Consider the following 22,034-nt stretch of genomic DNA (forward strand, 5'->3'; position numbering starts at 1 on the left):
ATTTCATATTACTGACAAAGGCTACTGGCCCTCAGCCATCTATAAGGATATCAAAAGAAGAGCTCTGGGATGGCAGCACCCCTTAGAATATCAGTCCAATTTCTAGCCCAGTCCTCACAGCCATCAATCCAGTAATAACTGTCTGACTATTCCTACCAACTTTCAACCAACTACAATTTACAAGTCAGGAAAACCAGTCTAGTTGATGAAACACAAAACCTGGGGAAGAGATGAAAAACAGCATATATTAGGCAAATCAAACTACCACCATCATCACTCCCTTGACCACCAGATCCCTTCCTTGAATCCTGATGCAGAATCCAAGGGTCTAAGTCTTGGGCATACCAATGCTTCCAACCCATATGAAAGTGCAGCCTGATACCTGTTCCTGTATGCAGCTGCTGTAGGCACAGCAACTGAAGACCCAGAAAAAAACAATTCTTGTCATAATGTTCAAAATTAGAAAATGACATGACATTATCAGGACATGATGTTAGAGAAGAAGCCTTGCTCTCTGCTTTGCTACAGTTCACCAAGGACCTGGGGGCCTTTTCCACACAATGTACAGCTGACACCTTCCACCTGCCTCCCTTAAGTGTAAGCTGCTTAAACTCTGACTTTTCTATTTGCAACCTGCAGTCTCAGTAGATAAAGAGCACTGGTGTTAGAGGAGGAGATCTAAGTTCAAATTCAACTTCAGACACTTGAAGGCTATAGTTCTATGGGAATGTAACTTGACTTCTGTCTGCCTCAGTTTCCTCACATTCAAACTGAGGCCAATAATAGTACTTACCTTCCAGAGTTGTTTTGAGATGATCTTTGTAAAATGCTTATCCCCAGTGCCTGGCAGCAGGAACTCAGGAAGCTCTTATTCCCTTCCCTTCCTCCCCTGAAACACAATGCTTATGCAGAAAAGGAGCCCTAGATAAATGAGTCATTCATTCATTCCTTTTTATTTCTCCTTCTAACTCCACCTGAACAGGAATTTCTCACACTTCCAATGGATGATTTATTTCACCTCCTACTTTTATTGAGTTCTCTCTTCACCCAATAATCTTCTTTCATCATAATTCATAGTATCTTTCAACTCCTTGCAAAATGGCTTTTGCCTTCAACATGCTACTGAAACAGCATTCTCTTTTCAAAATTAATATTCTAATGATAGTAATCCAGAAAAATTTAAACAAAATAAAAAAAGACCATACATAAAAACTATATATTCCAAGTTACTGAAAATTTGTTTTTAGATCTATTTAAGGTCTATTTTTAGAAGTAGCTACCAATGGATACCCTTTGGCATTCTTCTGATTCGGCTTTCTTCGTTCAACTTCATTTCACTGAAATCTTCTTACATATCTTTCTATTCTTCATACTTGTCACTTCTTGTGGACTGGTAAAATATCCCATTATCTTCATGTATTACAACTGTTCACTCATACTTCAACCATTAGTTACATTTTATTGGTATATTTCTGCATATATAGGTCTTTCCCCTATCCCTTTCAATAACATTCTTAAAGACCCAGTTGAGGAATCACTGCATCAAGAGGAAGACATCAAAGCTCTTTTTGAAAATTGTCTTATTGATCTCTAAAAATGCTACATTCATTTCATAGCTTCACCAGCAGCACAAGTTTGCTGGTTTCACAACCCTGAATTTTAAACTTCTTTAAATCTTCCTTTCTCCAACTTAAAAATAATTAATAATAATCAGATGGTATCACAGAACTGATTCAATATCATTTCTCTCATCATTTGTTGTTGTTCAGTTATTTCCAGTTGTGTCCAACTCTGTGCCCCATTTGGGATTTTCATGGCAAGGATCCTGGAATGATTTGCCATTTCTTTCTCAAGTTCATTTCACAATTGAAGAAACTGAAGGAAAAAGGCTAATATGTCTTGCCAGAGTCAGACAGATGGGAAATGTCTAAGGTCAGATTTGAACTCACAAAAACAATCTGCCTGACTCTAGGCCTACCAATCTATGTACAATTGCACCATCTAACTGCCTTCATCTCTTGTCATTAGAATTTGCAAAAATAGGGGCAGCTAGATGGTACAATGGACAGAGCACCAGCCCTAGAGTCAGGAGTACCTGAGTTCAAATTTGGCCTCAGACACTTAATAATTACCTAGCTATGTGGCCTTGGGCAAGCCACTTAACCCCATTTGCCTTGCAAAAATAACCTTTAAAAAATTTGCAACATTTCAACCTGTTCCTCCTTAGGGTTCCTTCTGATGACCAAAGTCAGTGATTTCACTTTCAGTCCTATTTGGCAACACTGTTGACTATGCCTTGCTTCAGGATACTTCTTGAACTTGAGAGAGTAACTATTTTCTTCTGGAGCTTTTTGAACCTTTCCTGCCCATCTTTCTCTCTCTTTTTTTCCAATCATAATACTAGGTTAGGCCTTGGGAATCTTGGATTTCTCCATAATTTGAGTTCATAAAGATGCTCCTGTGGTGGTGGTGATGCTGTCAGTTTCCATTCATTCATCTGGATGTGGATATGGATGTGACATCCCTTCTAACATTCACCAATGATAAACAAATGAATTTTTTCAAAGGTTGCTTCACATAGTTAGAACTAGCACCAAACTTGAAATTAAATAACCCGAGTTTCAATCCAGACTTACTGAACAGGGACAGCTAGGTGGCACACCGACCCTGGAGTCAGGAGGACCTGAGCTCAAATCCAGCCTCAGACACTTAATAACTGCCTAGCTGTGTGACCTTAGGCAAATCACTTAACCCCACTGCCGTGCAAAGACCAAAATAAGAAATAAAAAGTGATCAATCAGCCTTACAGAAGAGTTGTGTGGGAGATATGAACAAGCTAGGTTATTTTTCTGAGTCCCTGGCTCTTCAACTTGTAATAAAAATAAACAAGCTACAAATGCTATAAGACTGGGTGTGAGAAATACACTTCTCAAATTTTAAAAAATAAAAATGTGAACTATTATGGAAAACAACCTATATTCCCACTAAAAATATGAGATAAATAACAAGTAGCCGTGGTATTCAGCTACATTATATTTAACTGTGATAGTAAAGAGGAGGAGACAGAAATCTTCAAAAGATGAATGAATTCTAACATTTTAAATGTTGGCTGGTTGCCTTACACTTTTTAGACTACAAGATAGCGTCCAGAGTATGGGCTGTGTTTTCCTGTAAGCAAAAAGCCTTCTCCGTTTCCTGACATGCTGATTCTTCAAGACTTTGCTATGGGGGCAGCTAGGTGGTGCAATGCATAGGCAGCCAGTCCTGGAGTCAGGAGGACCTGAGTTCAAATTCGGTCTCAAACACTAAGTAATTACCTAGCTGTGTGACTTTGGGCAAGTCACTTAACCCCATAGCCTTGCAAAAACAAAACAAAAAAAAACCTTGCTATGACACTTGCCTCCCATGATTTCCTACTTACACAGCCACTGCAACCATTTATAATTTTAATCAGTCAGGAATAAAATGATCTTCATTTATCTATATAACTACTCTTTCTGGTAGTTTCCTCCTCTCAGAGTTAAGTGGATACAAAGGGTGGATAAATAAGACTACTGCTCAATTGAGATGAACATTCTCATTATTTTCCAGATTAAGAACCTAAAGGTGAATGTGTCTGTATTAAACTCTTCAAGAAATTCTAGTCAAAATACTAGAAAATGTCTGGGGATCTAACAATTGTGTTATTATCCACAATGAATAAAATTCCCTAATACAAGACCAGATAATGCTTTTAGGAGAATGAAATGTACATAGAGGGAAGAGCAAATGAAATTAAATTTTAATAAGTTGGCATTAGCAAGAGAAGTTTAAGGGTAAAAACCTGAATGGTCTTCAAGCATAGGATGGAAACTAAAAGGAGACAAGCTAGCTGTTTGAAAATGCTTAGAAATTATAGGAAGTGTACAGGGTAGGTTTTCAGCTGTTTGGGAAAATTACAGAAGCCAATTAGTTTAAAGTGGCAAGTATGTCCCACATTTCTAAAATTATTAAGAGACTTAAAGTTACATTAATGACTGCATGCATATATAAAAATTATCTCACTGGAATTACTATATGGGATTTCAAATCTTTCAACTTAAATTCTACTTGTTACACATCATGCTGTTACCTGATTTTCCCAGGGTATCAGAAAATAAAATTAAGTAAAAACTCTAGTAATGAGAAATTGCAGTAATTTCTGAGCTGAGTTAGGTGTAAAATAATGCTTGTCATAGAAATATGTTCAAGCCCCTGAAATGTACCCTTAGAAAAATGTTGCTTATTTATCAATTGTAATTATTCCTCATTTGAAGCAAGTCCTGCAGTGCCTTTATTTGGCCACATTTCCATGACTTGGTAAGGCATCACTATATTCAAAAGCAATTAGAATTCAGAAGCTTGCCTATTTCTCTTTGTGAATGACTTCAAATAGGTAAAATTACATTGAATCTGCAGCTTGACTGGGCAATATCTGGCAATGAAGGGTGGGGAAATAACTAGAAAATGGAGTAATCTTTTCTTAGATCATAGTATTATTTCCTGGCACCTAGAGGATGGCCACCAGGTGATGTTTTTGGTATACAGAGATCAATGAAATGCAATGAAAGGGAATAGAACATATTTTTAGAGAAATTCTATAATAGAGAATTCTAATTTAATATACAATTCTATTTTTCTGTTTTTTCCTTGTATAAAGAAATTGCTCAAATTCTTAATTTAATTTTAAAAAGGAAACTATAGATAAAGAAAAGGATAAAGGAAGACTTCCAGAACTAGATGAAATGTGTCCTAAGGAAATCCATTGTGGAGACACAGTTTTCAAGGAACTCACTCAGGAATCACTTTACAAGCTTCTTCAAAAAAAAAGGAAAGATTATAAAAAGGGAAAATATCAGAACTATGACACTGTTACTCAAACATGGGTGGAGGAGAACTCATCTAGCATTAACCAAATGAGAGTAGCAAAAGCAAGTACTGGGGTTAGTCTCGAGTAAAAGTAAAAAAGTATATTCTACAAAAAAAAAAAATTGACCTTTTATGGCCAAGAACGGAAAGAGAGTTAAAAAAGATAGAATTCACCATGTTTACTTACGCCATTAATTTTTAAGAAGCATTTTAATCATTTGAAAGAATTGTCTTTAAAATGTTTCCATTCCAGTACATATATTAAAATTATGCATGAGAAGCAGACCACTGATTAGGTCATATACATACACATGAGGCACAGCAGACAAACAATGAAATAGGTTTCAAATGGAGAACATAACTTTTAAGCTAGACAATATGTGGAGAATTATGATAAGTTATATATAACTATAATCAAAAACTGAACCTTACTCCAAAAGTACTATACCTCAATCTCTTCTACAGATGCTATAAAGCAATAAATCTTGGGAAAATAATAATTATAAATAATGTAAAAGGCAAAGAAAGACATGAATGTGGTGGACAGAAGGAGGCTACAACATATGGCTGACAATCAATTAAGTCCAAGAAATGTAATAAATTATACTGGTAACAAAAATTGATACCAAAAAAAGAGGATAGCCTGTCATACACCAAAATTGAGAGGCAACATCACTTAGATGGGTCGAAGAAAGGTCTTTGGTCCCTTTCACAGGGCAAAACTCTAGAGGAGCAACAGATAACATCTGAAGGAGATAAAAGATCCAACTAGATAGATCATTAATGTGAACCAATACAAATAGTCATTTTAATTAAAGTGAAGGATCTACCAAACTGGAAAGATTCAGAGTACAAGTTCATTACCAAGCTGAATCCAGGTGGAGAATCTTTGGTCACACCAACACTACAAGAAGAGGTGTGACTGCAACTTTGGAAGGACTCTCCTCACTGATATGACATAAGGGAATGCTGAAGTATTAAGGTAAACAATTACATCAGCAGAGCTTATTTAAAAAAATACTGAACTTGAATCTTTAAAGAAAAAGGCATGGGGGCAGCTAGGTGGTGTGGTGGATAAAGCACTGGCCCTGGAGTCAGGAGTACCTGGGTTCGAATCTGGTCTCAGGCACTTAATAATTACCTAGCTGTGTGGCCTTGGGCAAGCCACTTAACCCCGTTTGCCTTGCAAAAAAAAAAAAATCTCTGCAAACAAATACCAACTTAAAAAAAGAAAAAAAAAAGAAAAAAGAAAAAGGCACAAAGATTCATATTGGTTATGATGAATTTATAATGGCTCATTTATAAATTAACCTATTTTTAATAGAGGAGAGGAAGGGGAGGCATTTTAAGTGACATCTAGTCCTCAACCTGCACCACACAAAAAAAGATCTGTAATATATTCTTGGATACCTAAGATATCTCACTGATGTATCTTTAAAAAATGTACTACACATTAGACCACATCATAAGCCAATTTAAAAAGGATGCTCAAATTATTTCACTTCATTAGAATTTTGTTGCAATATTTTTATAGCCACTCTCATTAGTCTACACTATCTCATTCAGATAATAACAAAATAAAAAAGTTAAGAAAGCAGAACCAAATTTTATTTATTCTTTCAGTAACACTCGAGAACTCTACAATTTTATTAGTTGAGTAAATTCCTTGAAATTTACTACTGCTATGGGATCGAAGTAATAAACCTGTTTTACAGCATAAAAATGTGTTTCAAAATGAAACGATTTTATTGCATTTTTATTTTATCCAGTTCCATTACCAAATCGTCATACCCATTCTAGATGAAAGTATAAAATCAGAAATTAAATCACCAGAAGGAAAAAGATCTAATCTAGGAAGAGTTCCATGTTCTAGTAACAAGAGATGCTCCCGTCTATGTAGCATTTCCCAGTTTCCAGAGACTAATAACCTCACACAAATGAGCTTCAATTGAAAGGGGTCCAAATCTGAGCCTCAAGCTACTAAGACTCCCTTTACACAGAAACCAAAATGGAATGGAGAGGTGGATATAATTCAAACTCTCCTTTTTACAAGAAAACAAGGCAGGACACTTCCCATGAGGCCATTCTTTCTCCTAAAAGAATGGCATCACGGGGGGCGGCTAGGTGGCATAGTGGACAAAGCACCAGCCTTGGAGTCAGGAGTACCTGGGTTCAAATCCGGTCTCAGACACTTAATAATTACCTAGCTGTGTGGCCTTGAGAAAGCTACTTAACCCCATTTGCCTTGCAAAAAAGAACCCTAAAAAAATGGCATCAATCTGGCTTGGTTTTGTTCAACAATTCTGATCTAAATGTATCAATATGAATACAGTTCAACTTCATTCCTCTAGCTGGGCTTGCTGTTCTCCCCAGGGTTTCCTGGAATAGTAGACCAGAAATTAAGGTAAGGTGAAGATCCAAACTCAACTTGGGTTCAGCTATCAACCAGCTAGACTGTTCTTGCACATCAATTTATCAAAGTTACAGTAACACTTTTAGTACTAAACTAAGTAGAAGTCACCTTCTGAAAAGACCAATCAAGAAAAAGTCCTTATATGTATTTAAAATGTTTCAATAATTAAAAGATCAAAAGTCTGCATTGTCCAAAATGGTATTTTGGCTTGAGGGAAAAAGTCTTATGAACATTTCTACAAGCCTTACAATTAAGCAGGTTGTTAAACAGAAGTAATTTTTTTTAAAGCGAACACAAATTTCACATCTTAAAATATTATTACTTGAAGCCTATTGCAAGAGTTATGTCACCAGACTTCCATACTATTTTTGGGGCCCAAGAATATCCCAAATGGTTCTTAACAAACAAAAACAAGAATGAGGAATCACTATATCCTGGAACATGTTTCACATCTCTGCCCCACTGATCTCACTAGATCTTTCTAGAAAGTGAAGTCCTTTTCTTCACACCAAAGTCTACCTAACCTTCTGAATTCAGTTTCAATGTCATTTCCTTTGAAGTTTGTCAAACAACTCCAATTCTGATGAAATATATCTTTATCCTCAATATCACTGATTTGACATGAGTAAGCTTATTAAATTTAGTAAATATCTTATTGTACCAAAATGGATGAGCTACAATTTGTATCCTCAAGCATCTTACTATCTAATTGGAAAGAGAAGAGACTGAGAAATCTTCTATCGTTTCACGTCAGAAAATGAAAACAGTACCTAAATTATAGATTGTCATTTCAATGCTAATAAATTTCCTAGACTCCTTATAGCATTCTGTCAAAGCTCAGAATCTCATGTGTTCTTTAAAAAACTATCATGGAGCAGCTAGGTGGTGCAATGGATAGGGCACTGGCCCTGGAATCAGAAGGACCTAAGATCAAATTCAACTTCAGACACTTAATAATTACCTAGCTGTGTGGCCTTGGAAAAGTTACTTAAGCTCATTGTCTTGAAAAAAAAAACAAGGACACACACACACTACACAAACACACAAAATGAGATGATATATTAAGAGATAAGCATCAAGAGATTTTTCAAAGAAGTAAGACCACCTCTGTCTTCATTCCTCTGAGGGCTACATTTCTGATTCTTCTCCCTGAATTTTTTCTATGGCACACATAGAAACATCATCACCCAGAGAACTCACTCACCTTATGTCTGGCTGGTTTCTTTAAGCTGCACTCCTGACTTAATCTCCCAATTCACTTTACAATAGCACCACAGGATACCTTATTCCTTTCCCTTTTCAGCTTCCTTCACCCTAAGAATATAAACTCTTCCAAGCCAGGGGCTGACATTGTCTCTGACTTTATTTGTATTTCCAACACTTAGTACAATAATCAATACTTATGGACTTAACTAAAGGGAGTATCTATGTGTATATCTTATCTCTTCAACTAAAACAGAAGTTCTTAGAAAGAAGGCCCACATTTAATATTGTTCCATGTCCACTCACAGTTCTATGTCTAAAAATAGGCAAGTAATAAATATGGTGAGTCTCTTTTGACATTCTTTTGCAGTAAATCGGAATAAGATAGAAAACAGAAATATCTACGACAGAATAATTATTATAACAGTTCATAGCCAAATAAATCATTAAGTTGGTATATATGTTCTCATATACATTCTTGTATTAATAGGAAAAACTAAATTCTTTTGTTAATAATTCTGTAGTAAGTTCTCTTACCAAAATCTTTTCAAATTACTTATTTTCATTAGCAATTCCCATTTAGTCATTTAAGATGAGGATCTTTTAGCTGACAACATGCTTCATTTTAAAAGTCTGAAAATTTTCTGTTTTGACTTTTTCTTCATAAAATGGGCAACCTAAAAATTTTAAAGCCTATTCAAACTCTATTTTCCTTCCTGTAGATACTGAGTTTCAACATAGTTAAAGCTTCTGCTCCTCAAATGAAAAGAACCAATATTTATTTACCTTCTTAACCTCTGCAGATGCCCGCAGTCCCTCTGGCAGTGTGTGTACTAATGGCAGGACAGCAGCACCGACCCGCTGAAAATGGGGGTCAGAAATCTGGTCCAGCCGAGGCCGCTTAGCTTCCAGAGAATCATGGTCTACCTGAGAAGGACCTGGATGAAACTGTTCATATCCAGTTCTTCTTTCCTGAGGTCTAAAATGCACAAAAGAAAACAAAACTTAATGCTTTGAAAAGTATACTATTTATCAATGAATACCATGGAAACAATGTAAAGACTGGCAAATTGCCTTCTGTGGGGGGTCGGGGGAAGGAAGGAAGATTAGGGGGAAAATTGTAAAACTCAAAATAAATAAAATCTTTAAAATTAAAAATAAAAAAATTTTTTTAAAGTATACCACTTGCCTCTCTAAAACAACCTCAATGAGTCATGAAATAAATGATGCCCTTACTTTCAAATGGAGAAAGAAGAAGTTACAATTTCTCCAAGTGATACTGAAGGAAAAGAACCTTTAAAAGATAGGCATTGTAACTTTGGATTTTTACATTAGTGGATTTTTTTTTAATTTTAAAAGTAATAGTTGAGAAGGAGGGATGACAACAGTCTGGACCCCTGGTGATTTCTTGGTGCACATGGACCCTTTACCATCTACATCTGGCAGCATCTCTAAACTCCAAATCTAGGGTACCAAGAGATCATATAACTTGCCAAGGGTCAAGGAGAAGGCAGAAGTAGAGCTAAGATTTAGAGCAAGATCACTGGGCTGCCAATGCTGTCCCTATTTTCATCAACTCTCCTGCCTATGAGAACTAAGCAGATCTCAGCTCACTAATATAAAAAGTCTGAAGTGGTGAGTAATTTTAAGAATCACTAAGAATTAGACTTTCAAATGTAGTGTATGATTCCATAACAAATGAATTTTACCTTCTTTATGCATTCCTCAAGACCCTCAACCGACACCCCCCCCTAAAAAAAACTAACCCTGTAAGGAAAATAGAAGAAGTCCAGTAGCTCAAAGGTGTGTATCAAGAAGTGATGATTCACAAACCAGATAAAACTCACATAAGGAATCTAGTCTGGTATCTCTGTGTGTGTATGTATGTATGTATGTATGTGTGTCTGTGTGACTGCACACATCATTATGTGTCTGTCTCTCGGACCACTAGAGGGACTATTTTCACCCCAAAATGAAAGAGAACACCTGATACCTAACTGAGTACTGACACAATCAGATACCAAATGCTTACCCAAAGAAAGTCAGATCAGTCTAGGGATATAAAAACTGAACGAGAGCAGTGCTGACAAAGGCAAGAAGCTATTATTTTCAAGTTGGTTTAAATTCACACTTTCATATCCCTGTTCTGTGAGGACTCCATTATATTTTCCTAAATAGTTTGACAAGAGATTTTTGAAAATGTTCTAAAAAGAGAAGACTGGGGCAATGTTAGTTTTCTCAAGCCACATAAACTTTAGCTCCTCTCATTCAGCAGTCCATCTGCTGAGGTGTCTATAGAGGAGTCAGGGGGTCAGTAAGGAGGCAGCTTCATTGCCACCTGCCACCAAGAGAGCACAGTCTGAGTTCTGTCAAAGAACCCAAGCAAAGCAAGCTTATTTCCTTCCAGCTCTCCTACCAATCACCTAAACATTTAGTTATCAGGGCTCTGGAGTATCATATTTACATGATGATTTAATTTTGATATGCTTCTGTTTTCTCCCCAAATAATATTATAAACCCCTTGAATCAAGCCAGACTTAGACTATCTATAGCATTTTATCTGATAGAGTACAGTATGTCACATTAAAATAGGCAATCAATATTTGACTTAATTTGTTTATTTGATTGACATATTTTAGATTAACTCCCACAACATCTATATGTGACTCAAGAGACTAAGAAATCTTCTATTTTTCCACGTCAGAAGATGAAAACAGTACCTAAATTATAGATTGTCATTTCAATGCTAATGAATTTCCTAGACTCTTCATGGCATTCTGTCAAAGCTCAGAACTTCATGTGTTCTTTAAAAAACTATCATGGGGCAGTTAGGCGGAGCACTGGCCTTGGAGTAAGGTGGATCTAAGATCAAATTCAGCTTCAGACACTTAATAATTACCTAGCTGTGTGACCTTGGGAAAGTCACTTAAGCTCATTGCCTTGGAAAAAAAAAACAACTAAAGGACACACACACACACACACACACTCAACATTGTATCATTATTACCAAAGATCAGCAAAAATCAAAAGGAAGTAACGTATTTTAGACATAATATTTAACATGACAGAAACTATTACAATCTGCAAAGCATGTGATTAACAGGTTAAAGTTCCTAGCAACGATAACCGACATGGTAAAGTGACTCTGACCTATAAAATTCTTTTTTAATATCTTGAAAATAAAAATTTAGGAATTAGCAACTCTGTTTGCCAGGTAATCAGAGTAAAAAAATGGCAAACCACTCCAGTATCTTTGCTAAGAAAATGCTATGGGGAGAGGTCACAAGTCAGTTCTGTCATTTCAGAGATGTATATCTAAAGGATGATCCCCATTAGTCTGAGAGCCATCTTGAATTGATTCAAATTTATCTTCAAATGAGAAAAAAGTTTCTTCAAAAGTGGTAAAAGGGCTTGAACTTTAATTCTAAATAACCAATAAAGACGTACCTGAAAGACTATGAAAGCAGGTTTTGATTTGTTTCCTTTGTTACTTAAATAAACTCAACTACTTTTAACTTCTGCAGCCAATGAATTATTTTCCCGTTCATGACATTTAAACTACCCAACTATAGCTCTGATGTTTCTTTCTTACCTAGAGAGAGAAATGCCCTCCAGTAAATATTCAAATATATGTATTTTATATGAATGAAATCCAGGAAGTATAGATGGTAGCCATACTGTAAGGATGTTTCAATGTAAATGATTAGTCTCATCTGACATAATCTCAAACAATACCAACTTTTCTGAGTCAAAAATCCCAATTTCTTAAAAGTGTTAAAGGCAACAGGGGTCTTAAGGAGATTCTGAAAAAGTCAGAAGGGTAGAAAGCAAAGGACTAGTGCCATTCCTTGAGGTAAATTTAATTTAAAATATTTGAGAATGAGTGGATCCAGGGAAGAAGGGATAATAAAGTACACACAATGACTAACAAGTTTTATACCTTTCAGTCATCAATCTATCAGATTGATATTTACAACCAAGAGAAGTCCATGTATTATAAAACACAAAATTTAGCAAGAAAGTTGAAGTGGTAAATTAATCATTTGGAAAATGTACGTGTGTGTGTATGTGTGTATGGATACATGCATTTGCATGTAGACTACATAGCCACTCATACATATACATACACTCCACTGTCCAATCTTAGATGAAAAGTTAAAAAAAACCTACCTGTCGGAGCCTGGGTGAAACTCTGAAAGCAAGGAAGGTCGCCTCCTCAGCTGCTGCTGCTGCTGCTGTTGCTGCTGTTGCTGCTGCTGCTGCTGTTGCTGTTGCTGCTGCTGCTGCTGCTGCTGCTGCTGCTGTTGCTGCTGCTGCTGCTGCTGCTGCTGCTGCAGAAGCTGGGATGCCTGACTGACTTCAAGATGAGAAGATCGGTAATCAGGGCCCGCAAACTCCTAGGATTCAAACAATTATAAATCATCAGGATGTTAACAAAAACTGTGAAGGGCCATAAAACCAAGTTATGCAAAAATAATCATAAGCAATGTTTACCAGATCATGCTTAAAAAAACTGCACTGCAAACCTGAATCTTCACTGTCACTATCCTAAAGTTGAACATTTTTGAAATCTTCCTTTAAATACTCCCCATTTTACTCAGTAAATATAAAGTATTTAGTGTGGAAAGTATTCCTGACATGTGACTCAAATTTGCATTTTAATATTTACTTCCTATCAATCTTACTCATTTTGAAACACACAGACACAGACACACACAGGAAGTAAATGACATTTTTCTTTTGAGATATCCAGAACTGGAAACAGGCTGGGCATTTAAAGAGCCCCTGACAACAACCAGTTAATCCTAAGAGTCTAGATATACTTCAGGAGGAGAAATCAGGAACTCTTTTAAGTCTAAACAGATTTGAGATCTGAGCAAAACTGGATAGAGGAGAGCAGCAAGTTAATATCTTCAAATTTAGATGGTTGCATTGTTTTAATGTAGACCCTGGGTAACAAATCAGGAGAGGGCAGACCTCAGTAAAGCTTAAAAAGACTTGCAATGAACTGATGCTAGTGAAGTAAGCAGAATCAGGAGATCATTGTACACAATAACTGCAACATTGTGAAATGATCAACCATCATGGACTTAGCTCCTTTCAGCAGCTCAGTGACCAAGGACAATTCTAAAAGACTTGTGATATAAAATGCCATCTACATCCACAGAAAAAAATCATGGTGATCAAAATATATGCTTTTCACTTTTTAAAACTTGCTTAGGTTTTTTTTTTCTATTTTCTCATGGCATTTTCCTCTTTAGTTCTGAATCTTCTTTCACAACATGAGTAATATGAAAATGTTAAATATGATTGGACATGTAGAACCTATATCAGATTACTTAATGTCATGGGGAGGGAAGGGAGGGAGAAAAAAATGGAACTCAAAAGCTTACAAAAGAAAGAATATTGAAAACCATCTTTGTATGTAATTGAAAAAATAAAATATCACTCACTTAAATGTTCAATGAAAATATTCAATTTTAATTTAGATGTAATCAAATTTAAGTTAAAGCTGAGGGGATTGTTGTTTCTAATGATCAATAAATAAACTTGTATTTAATTCTTAACTAACTTCGAGGTCAGATGCATGTAACAACGAAGTCTGAGGGGTGACAAGTGACCAGCAAAATGAAATTCTATTTCTATTTGTTCCATAGCACAGGGCAAAAATTTGGAGATGGCTTAAAAATCTCTCCTACTACAGTAATCAGTACCCCCATTCTAAGAGGCAGAAAGATTTTCTCAAGAGTCAATCACAGTGACTGTTCCAGGTCAGCTAAGCCAGCTCCATCTCAGCATCATAAAAAAAAGTACAGGAAAGACAGTATCTTTTAGTTCTTCCTACAAGTGACTGGTTTATCTTTGCACTACTCTAACTTTACACACTCCCAGAAGCCAGAGGATACAGAGGATACACTGACTTTTATCCACAAACAGGGCCCATCTTTCTCCACCCTCCAAAAGCCAAGGCAATGGTGGACCCATCCTGAACACAGCACTGGAGCCAAGGGTAGACAAAGGCCTGGGCCTTTGGAGGAACTCCTGAGGGCTGATTCCTCTCATCTGGGAACATTACTGCATTTTTTTTTCTGTTACTTGATAATGGGACCTGATCTTTCAACAATATCCATATGTAAAGAGGTGGACCACGTGACGTTTTAGCAGTGCTGCTCCTCACCTGCTGGTGGCGAGTGGCGGGAAAGGTATACTGGGCAGAGTGGGCAGGATAGCGACTCTGGTCAGTGCTGAAGGCTCCCTGGTTCGGAGGGTAGCCTGAACTGGACATTATCAGGAGAGAAGTCTTCACTGGGTTGTGAGATCAAGCAATCATGGTTCTGGGAAACCGTCTACGTTGAAAAGGAAAAAGAATACTGATTAGAACAAAAGCACCAATGTTTCTTGTAATACATGATAACTAGAGTTACTTAAACAAAACAATAATTACCAGTAAAAGCTTTCTCTAATGTATTTATTTAACATAATGAAAGATACAGCGATTTGGAAAATGTGAATAGGTCTTACACTTTTTAAAAGTGCCCTAATACAGCATGAATAAAATAGGTAGTTACCTAAGTGTCGGAAGGGCAGCCTAAGATTAATTAGGAAGGCTGGCAATCCTATTAATAAACAAAATGACCCCAGTTCTCAGGAAATGTTTTTCTCTTTAAGTTGGATTGACTTTCTTAAAAGGTACAAGAAAGATGTTATTTCAGACATTTCTACAGTTCTACAAAAGAAGACAGGGTTTAGATTCTGGATTTCCTTTGTACCAAGCAATCTCAATTAAGGAAAGGGTCTTCATCTCTGCAACTTCAAGACTTATACCTAGGACAGTGAGAAGTTAAGAAACTTGATCAAGGTCATGTCATTGGACAATGCCTTAGAAATAAGAGTCCAGCAAGAAATGATAGCCAACTTTATTTCTATTAAGAGAACATTAAGGGGCAGTTAGGTAACCCGGTGGATAGAGCATGGGTCCTGGAGTCAGAAGGACCTGAGTTCAAATTTGACCTCAGATGCTTAATAATTACCTAGTCACTTAACTTCTATTGCTTAAATAAATGAAATTTTTAAGAAGTTTTTTTAAAAAGAGACCATTAAATAGGGTAAAATGCTCAATGTGCTTTTCAATGAAAGGAGACAGGGTTTGGGTCCTTAGCTTTGATCTCTAAATTCAAATATAACAGCTAAATTCTGTTGGCAATTGGCCTCAGCTGACTGAAACCCAGGACACAAACCAGCCAGCTCTCAATTGTTCAGGATAACAGAGGGCAGAGTAGCACGGGTGAAAGAGGGAACAACTCACATCTGTACTGTGCTTTAAAATTTACAAAACACTTTCCTTACAACAATCCTGTGAGGGAAGTGGTACAAATTACCTATCCCCATTATGGAAACAAGAATTTGACTACATAACCAGTAAGGCAGAATTCAAACTCAAGACTCATGATTCTAAATGCCAAACTCTATCCACAGTAGCACAAGTCAGAAACCACTTAATTTCGCCTTTCATTTAGAATCTTAAAATAACCATTTTGAAACCAAGGCCTGGGTGGTGACTAGTACCTCAAGAGTGGGCCTGCAGACACAATCTCTAGCAAGTCTTAATAACAGACACAATCTCTAGCAAGTCTTAACAAGATGGGGAAAGCTCATCAGCTGACACACCCAAGGACATGTCTGTCAGCTGAGGAGCAAGCTGTGTCTTCATCAAGCTGATACAAGGGAGATCAATGTTTTGACCAGAGGAATTCTCCAAGTTGGCCTAACAAAGTATAGAGTAAATCCCAGATCCTTCAAGTTTTGAAACAAGGTGGACAGCCCTGTTATTGGATGGGACTTCCAATGTAGGGTAAACATATGTACACATATGACAAGTGAGGAAACTAGTGCTCAGAGAAGTTATTAACTTGCAAAATAAGAAACTTATTTTTTTTTTACTGGCCCATGAACCTTTTCCATTCAAGCTGCTACTAAAAAGATCTATTCACATACTTTCCTCCCTACTAGGAGAGGTAAAAAAGCACAAATAACTAAAGGTCTAAAGAATTTCTGAAGGGGCAACTAGGGAGGCGCAGTGGATAGAGCACCAGCTCTGGAGTCAGGAGGACCCGAGGGGGCGGAGCCAAGATGGCAACAAGAGCGAATCCTGTCTTAGGCACTCTGTCATAAAACTTCTAAACTAAGGATTCTAACTAAACTTTCAAGAGGCAGAGCCCACAGAGGGACCCAGTGAGGCAATACTCCTACTCAAGTTAACCTGGAAAAGAGCAGAAAGGCTCTGCTCCCCCGGGTCAGAGGGGCAGCCCCCCAGGGCGCTGGGAGCCTCAGCTCACAGCAGCAGGGGGGTTTCCTGACCTTCACCCCAGGGAGCACCAGGCACAAATTGGGGGAACAGCGAGGGACCTCTGCCAGGAGGACCCGAGTTCAAATGTGGCCTCAGACACTGAATAATTGTCTAGCTGTGTGACCTTGGGCAAGTCACTTGCCCCAGTGCCTTAAATTTAAAAAAAGGAAGAAAAAGAATCTCTGAAGAAAACAGTACTTCCTGAGAACCTTGGTGTTCTTTTATTTATTTATTTTATTTTATTTTATTTTATTTACTTTAGGCTTTTGCAAGGCAATGGAGTTAAGTGGTTTGCCCAAGGCCACACAGCTAGGTAATTATTAAGTGTCTGAGGCTGGATTTGAACTCAGATCCTCCTGTCTCCAGGGCTGGTGCTCTATGCATTGTGCCACCTAGCTGCCCCACTTGGTGTTCTTTTGCAAAATGTAAAGAGGGATTCAGGAAAATATCTCAAGCTTCTGCTAATTTCTTGGGATATGTCTGTCTCTCTCTCTCTCTCTCTCTCTCTCTCTCTCTCTCACTATATATGTGTGTGTGTGTGTGTGTGTATATATACATATATATATGTATGTGTACACACACACACACACACACACACATATATATATATATATATATATATATACACACACACACACACACACGTAGGACAAAAAAGATAAAAGCATCATACTTCTACTTATGGGCCTTCCTTATAACTAAGTGATTAAGGCAAAAGTGATTGCAAAAGTACTGTATATAAGGAAAGATCTCAGCATAGCTTTGCAAAAGACTAGACTGGTCCAAACTTAGTCCTTCAAAGATAGGCTGCAACAAAAGAAAATCCATCAGAAATAAGAAAGGATGGTGTGTCATTAAGCTTTTCCTTTAACTCAAGAAAGAATTTTGGGACTCCTATGATCTGAGTCAAGTTACTTTCAAACCTGTAAGATCCAGAAGCCATAAGACTTCCTATACACATTTCCTGAGTCACTGGCAATCAACCATAATCTGACTTCTATCAAAAATAAACACCTGTATATTTTTTCTTATACTGTAACAGGCAAAATTACCTCTATCTTATCACTCTCAAGACACCCCATCTCCCTTATCCACAGAATTCCATTCCCCAAGACAAATCAAAACAGTTCAAGTCTAAAAGGATTTTATTCCCTAGACAATTTAGTTTGGGACACTGTTTTAAAAGAACCATTAACCATTTAAAAAACTGGGAATTACATGAAAATTCTTTAGATCAGCTTCTGTGCATAAGTAATAAAGGACCTTTTCTTAGTCACCCCTCAAAATTCAAATATACAACAAAACATTATTCATGATTCAAAATTCTATTATTTACAATTTTTTTAAAAATTTTAATAGTTTTAAACAAGGCAGTAAGATGGTCTGTTTCTGTGACTGGCTCAGAACCATTTTCCCTTTGGGATCTTTTTTGAATTTTATTATATGACATGTATTATTTTGGTGTTTTGCTTTTCTTCCCTCTGAATCATTTTATGCAAGTACTGATATAAAACGAAGTCACTGGTTAAGTCATTTCTTATGGTGCAATTCAGACTCCATTAAAATAATAAGTCACAATTAGTTCAATCATTCCCCAATCACAAGACATGGGATAACTATTATTTTTATGCTCTCTTCCTCCTTCCTATCTTCAAGGAGGAAAGCCCAAAGAAAACAATGCCCCAGAGTTGTCAAGAAGGGATCAATAGTGTCAAATGCTAATGTGAGTTAAGAAGAATGGAGAATGAGAAAAAGTCACTATGAAGGGGAAAGTAACTATCCTACCAGCTGATGAGTGAAAAAGGCTTGAAGAAAATAGAGCAAGTGTAAACTCCTCATTCTATAAGTTTGGCAGCTCAGGGAAGGATATAAGGCAATAGCTTAAGGGAATGGCAGGAACAGGAGGCAGGTTTGTTTTTTTCTTGGGGCGGGGGCAGGGTTTGGTCTGTTTCTGAAATAAGAGAAATCTAAGACCCTCAGTATAATGGGAAATCCCCAGAGTAAAGGGAGAAATTACAAATGAATTTGAAGAAATAACTTGCTAGAATTCATGACTTGTGAAAAAAAAAGCAAAGAAGGGAATCAAAGTAACAAATGGTAGATACCTCTTTGGCACCATCAGGTCAAAGTAAAGATGAGGTCATATTGAATAAGGAAGGCCCAATAGATTAAGTCAAGAGCAGTTCAAGGTATAGAGGAAAAAGGATGATGCAAATTCAAAATGGATGCCAAACAGGTTCTTGGCAAAGGACCAATGCAATCAGTTCAGGGTTTAGAAATGGTGAAATATAACAACAGTGTAAAGGTTATTGCAAAGGTTATTGCATTGTAATATTGTAAGAGCCTGCCTTACAATGACAGCTGTGGAATAAAGAATCAAAACTGACATTACCTGCTACCACTGTATTTCAGAGAAAGAAGCACTGGGACTTTGGAACTAATCTGACATGGGGGAATTCAGGGGAATGATGAGATAAAGTCGACTAATGCTGACTCTGTGAGGTAGAGTCTAAAGAGTCATCAGGATAGATGCTGGTAGTACTACTGACAGCAAAGGAAGGTTGGATTCCATCCTATCCACCAATGAAGACAGGTCATTAGTTCATCTCTTAACAAGGTGCTTCCTTGGGATGAAATGCTCCAATAGATTAATATGTGAATTAAAGTTTAAGAACCAAAGAGAATGATTAAAATTTAGAAGATAAAATATATTTAGGACTAATTAAGTTTAAAGAGGCTTGGGCCAGTAAAACTGGAAACTGTCTATAAGGAACATTACTAAAATTACCTCTATTATATTTAGATTTAAGTATCTGTTTTTAGATAACTCACATTTTACTTATCTTGCCCTTACATAAAATAGCTATTTTATTTAATATTACTCATATATTAAAGTCAACTCAACAAGTATTAAATATTTGCCTTATTAAGGGTACTGTGTTAGGTACTGGGAATGTCAAAACGAAAATCCCTGTCCTCAAGGAATTGCCATTCCTTGGCATCTCTACCTCTACTCCTCACCTTTTGGCCTTTTCCTGAAAGGCTCACCTACTTGTCATCAGCACTATATTCTGCTTCCATGTTCATAAACTCCCCAAACCTGAACTTATATTGCTTATATTGCTATTTTCAGTTTAGTGGAAAAATTCTTTAAGTATCATTAAGTTTTTTGTTTTGTTTAGGTTTTTGTGAGGCAAATGGGGTTAAGTGGCTTGCCCAAGGCCACACAGCTAGGTAATTATTAAGTGTCTGAGACCAGATTAAGTGTCTGAGACCAGATTTGAACCCAGGTACCCTGACTCCAGGGCCAGTGCTTCATCCACTGAGCCACCTAGCCGCCCCAAGTATCATTAAGTTTTGAAGAACTTAGGAGGAAAAATTTCAGCCCCACCAAAATACCTGAAAGGAAAAAAAAGAAAGCAGTGGCTTCAAATTTCTATATAAGCGGTTTTCAAATTAGAAAAGGAAAATTTATAAATTATTTCCTAATCATAATGCATTCTTCCAAAGAAATATTAAGTTATGATTAGTTTCACAAGTCAGTCTAAAAAGGCTATTTAAACCATAATGCCCTTTAAGTAAAGGGCTAAATTTGAAATATACCTAAATAGCATTTTACACTAAGGTTTCTAAGGGAAAATACATTTTGAGCTCCAAGTAAAAACCAGAAAAAAGAGTCTCTTCCATCTGTAGTAGAGGGGTACTCAGTAGTAGTATCACCAGATACAACCTGAGGCACTTGGACAGAGCAAGTGCCAAGTGGGAGCTTGGCCTCCTCCCCAGGTCTAGGTTACACGGCAGACAGAAGAGGAGACTGGGTGTTCCTAGGAAGGGAGGCCCTGGGGAGAGGCCCAGAATGAAGCAGCAGCGGCATCTCATTTAAATCACCTAGACCGGCCCGCAGAGGAACAACCACAGCAAGAATCCCAGGCCAAAGGGCCTCTCTGAACCAATGAAGCTTTCCAGCTGCCTGAAAAATGTGGAAGTCCAGAAGCAATCCACTCTTGTATAGACTTCAACCCAGGTAAGGAACTAGAAGAGCTAAGTCCAGGCAAGCAGCAATCTGACTTGAACCCCTTTGGGAGCCCTGAATGTTTGCCAGACAGGGCCTGTTCGTAAGACTGCAAAAACATGGCACTCACTAACCCAAGAAAGCAACAGAAGAACCAGCTCAGATCTTACCCTCAGAAGGGTGACCGAGTTCAGTCGTCATCCTCAAGTCCCAAGTCAGAAAGTAGCCTTGAAAGAATGGAGGGGACAGAAAAGAACCCCACCATAATGAGCTATTAGGGTGACAGAGATGTTAAGAACAAAAATGCAGAAGACAAGAGATGCCACAGAGAAAAATCACAACATGAACACAAACTCAACTAAAGTTCCTGGAAGAGATGAAGCAAGAACTTTAAAAAGTTTTAAAGTATTTTTATAAATGGAGTGAGAGAGCTAGAGGGAAAAAAAATGGAAGGGAAATGGGAGCTAAGGAAGAAAGAATTGGAAAGGGAATTAACAGCTTGGCACAAGAGTTTGTATAAAACTCCCTAAAAATCTGAATGGACAAAAGAGAAGTCAGTAACTTCATGAGACAAAAGAAATGTCTTTTTCAAGTAAAGGAATTTCAATGCAAAAGTAACCTACCTGGAAAAGAGACTGAGAAGGAAAAAAAAGCATAATTCGACTATCTCAATGCTCTGACCAAAATAAAAGCAGCCTCTTATTAAAGGAAATCTTCTTACACCATACATAAATCTCATATGCAACTTTTACCAGACTGTTCACCACCATGGGGAGGGGGAAGGGAAGGGAGGGCAATAAAAAAATGTGGAACTCATAAATTTGCAAATGAATGAATGTTGTAAAACTACCATTGCACCTTACTGGAAAAATAAAATATCAATTAAAAAAGGAAAAAATCTTAAAGAGAAAAGTGTTCAGATGTCTTAGAATCAGAAGGCAAAAGTAGAAACAGAAAAAATCCAATGATCACCTCCCTAATGAGGAGGTAAAAAGAAATCAGGAAGAGAGGACAGGTTTTAGAGGGAGGAGTCCTAAGTAAAACAAACTGAAGAGATACAAAAATATCTAGTTCTTTTTGAGGTGACAAAGGTTCAGTATCTGAGGTGTCCATAAATTGGGAATGGATGACTGAATTATGGTATATGGATGTGATGGACTACTCATATGCTG

The 22,034-nt window shown here is 37.1% G+C and overlaps 1 protein-coding gene across 20 annotated transcripts in view; it reads right to left on the reverse strand.

The window, feature by feature from the left end:
* Positions 1-22,034, reverse strand: part of NCOR1 (nuclear receptor corepressor 1) — a 225,359-nt gene that overhangs the window by 141,063 nt on the left and 62,262 nt on the right. For all 20 annotated transcript variants that reach the window (XR_012468828.1, XM_074189259.1, XM_074189263.1 and 17 more), the window contains 3 exons: positions 14,682-14,850; positions 12,674-12,900; positions 9,290-9,482 (listed from right to left, as the gene is read on the reverse strand). Coding sequence is in view for 19 of the 20 variants with exons in the window: in XM_074189259.1 (XP_074045360.1) it covers positions 9,290-9,482; positions 12,674-12,900; positions 14,682-14,789 (528 nt within the window). In the remaining variant the exon portion in view is untranslated. The remainder of the gene's footprint in view (positions 1-9,289; positions 9,483-12,673; positions 12,901-14,681; positions 14,851-22,034) is intronic.

Source organism: Macrotis lagotis, chromosome 5 (assembly GCF_037893015.1).
Source record: "Macrotis lagotis isolate mMagLag1 chromosome 5, bilby.v1.9.chrom.fasta, whole genome shotgun sequence".
NCBI classification, from domain to species: domain Eukaryota; kingdom Metazoa; phylum Chordata; class Mammalia; order Peramelemorphia; family Peramelidae; genus Macrotis; species Macrotis lagotis.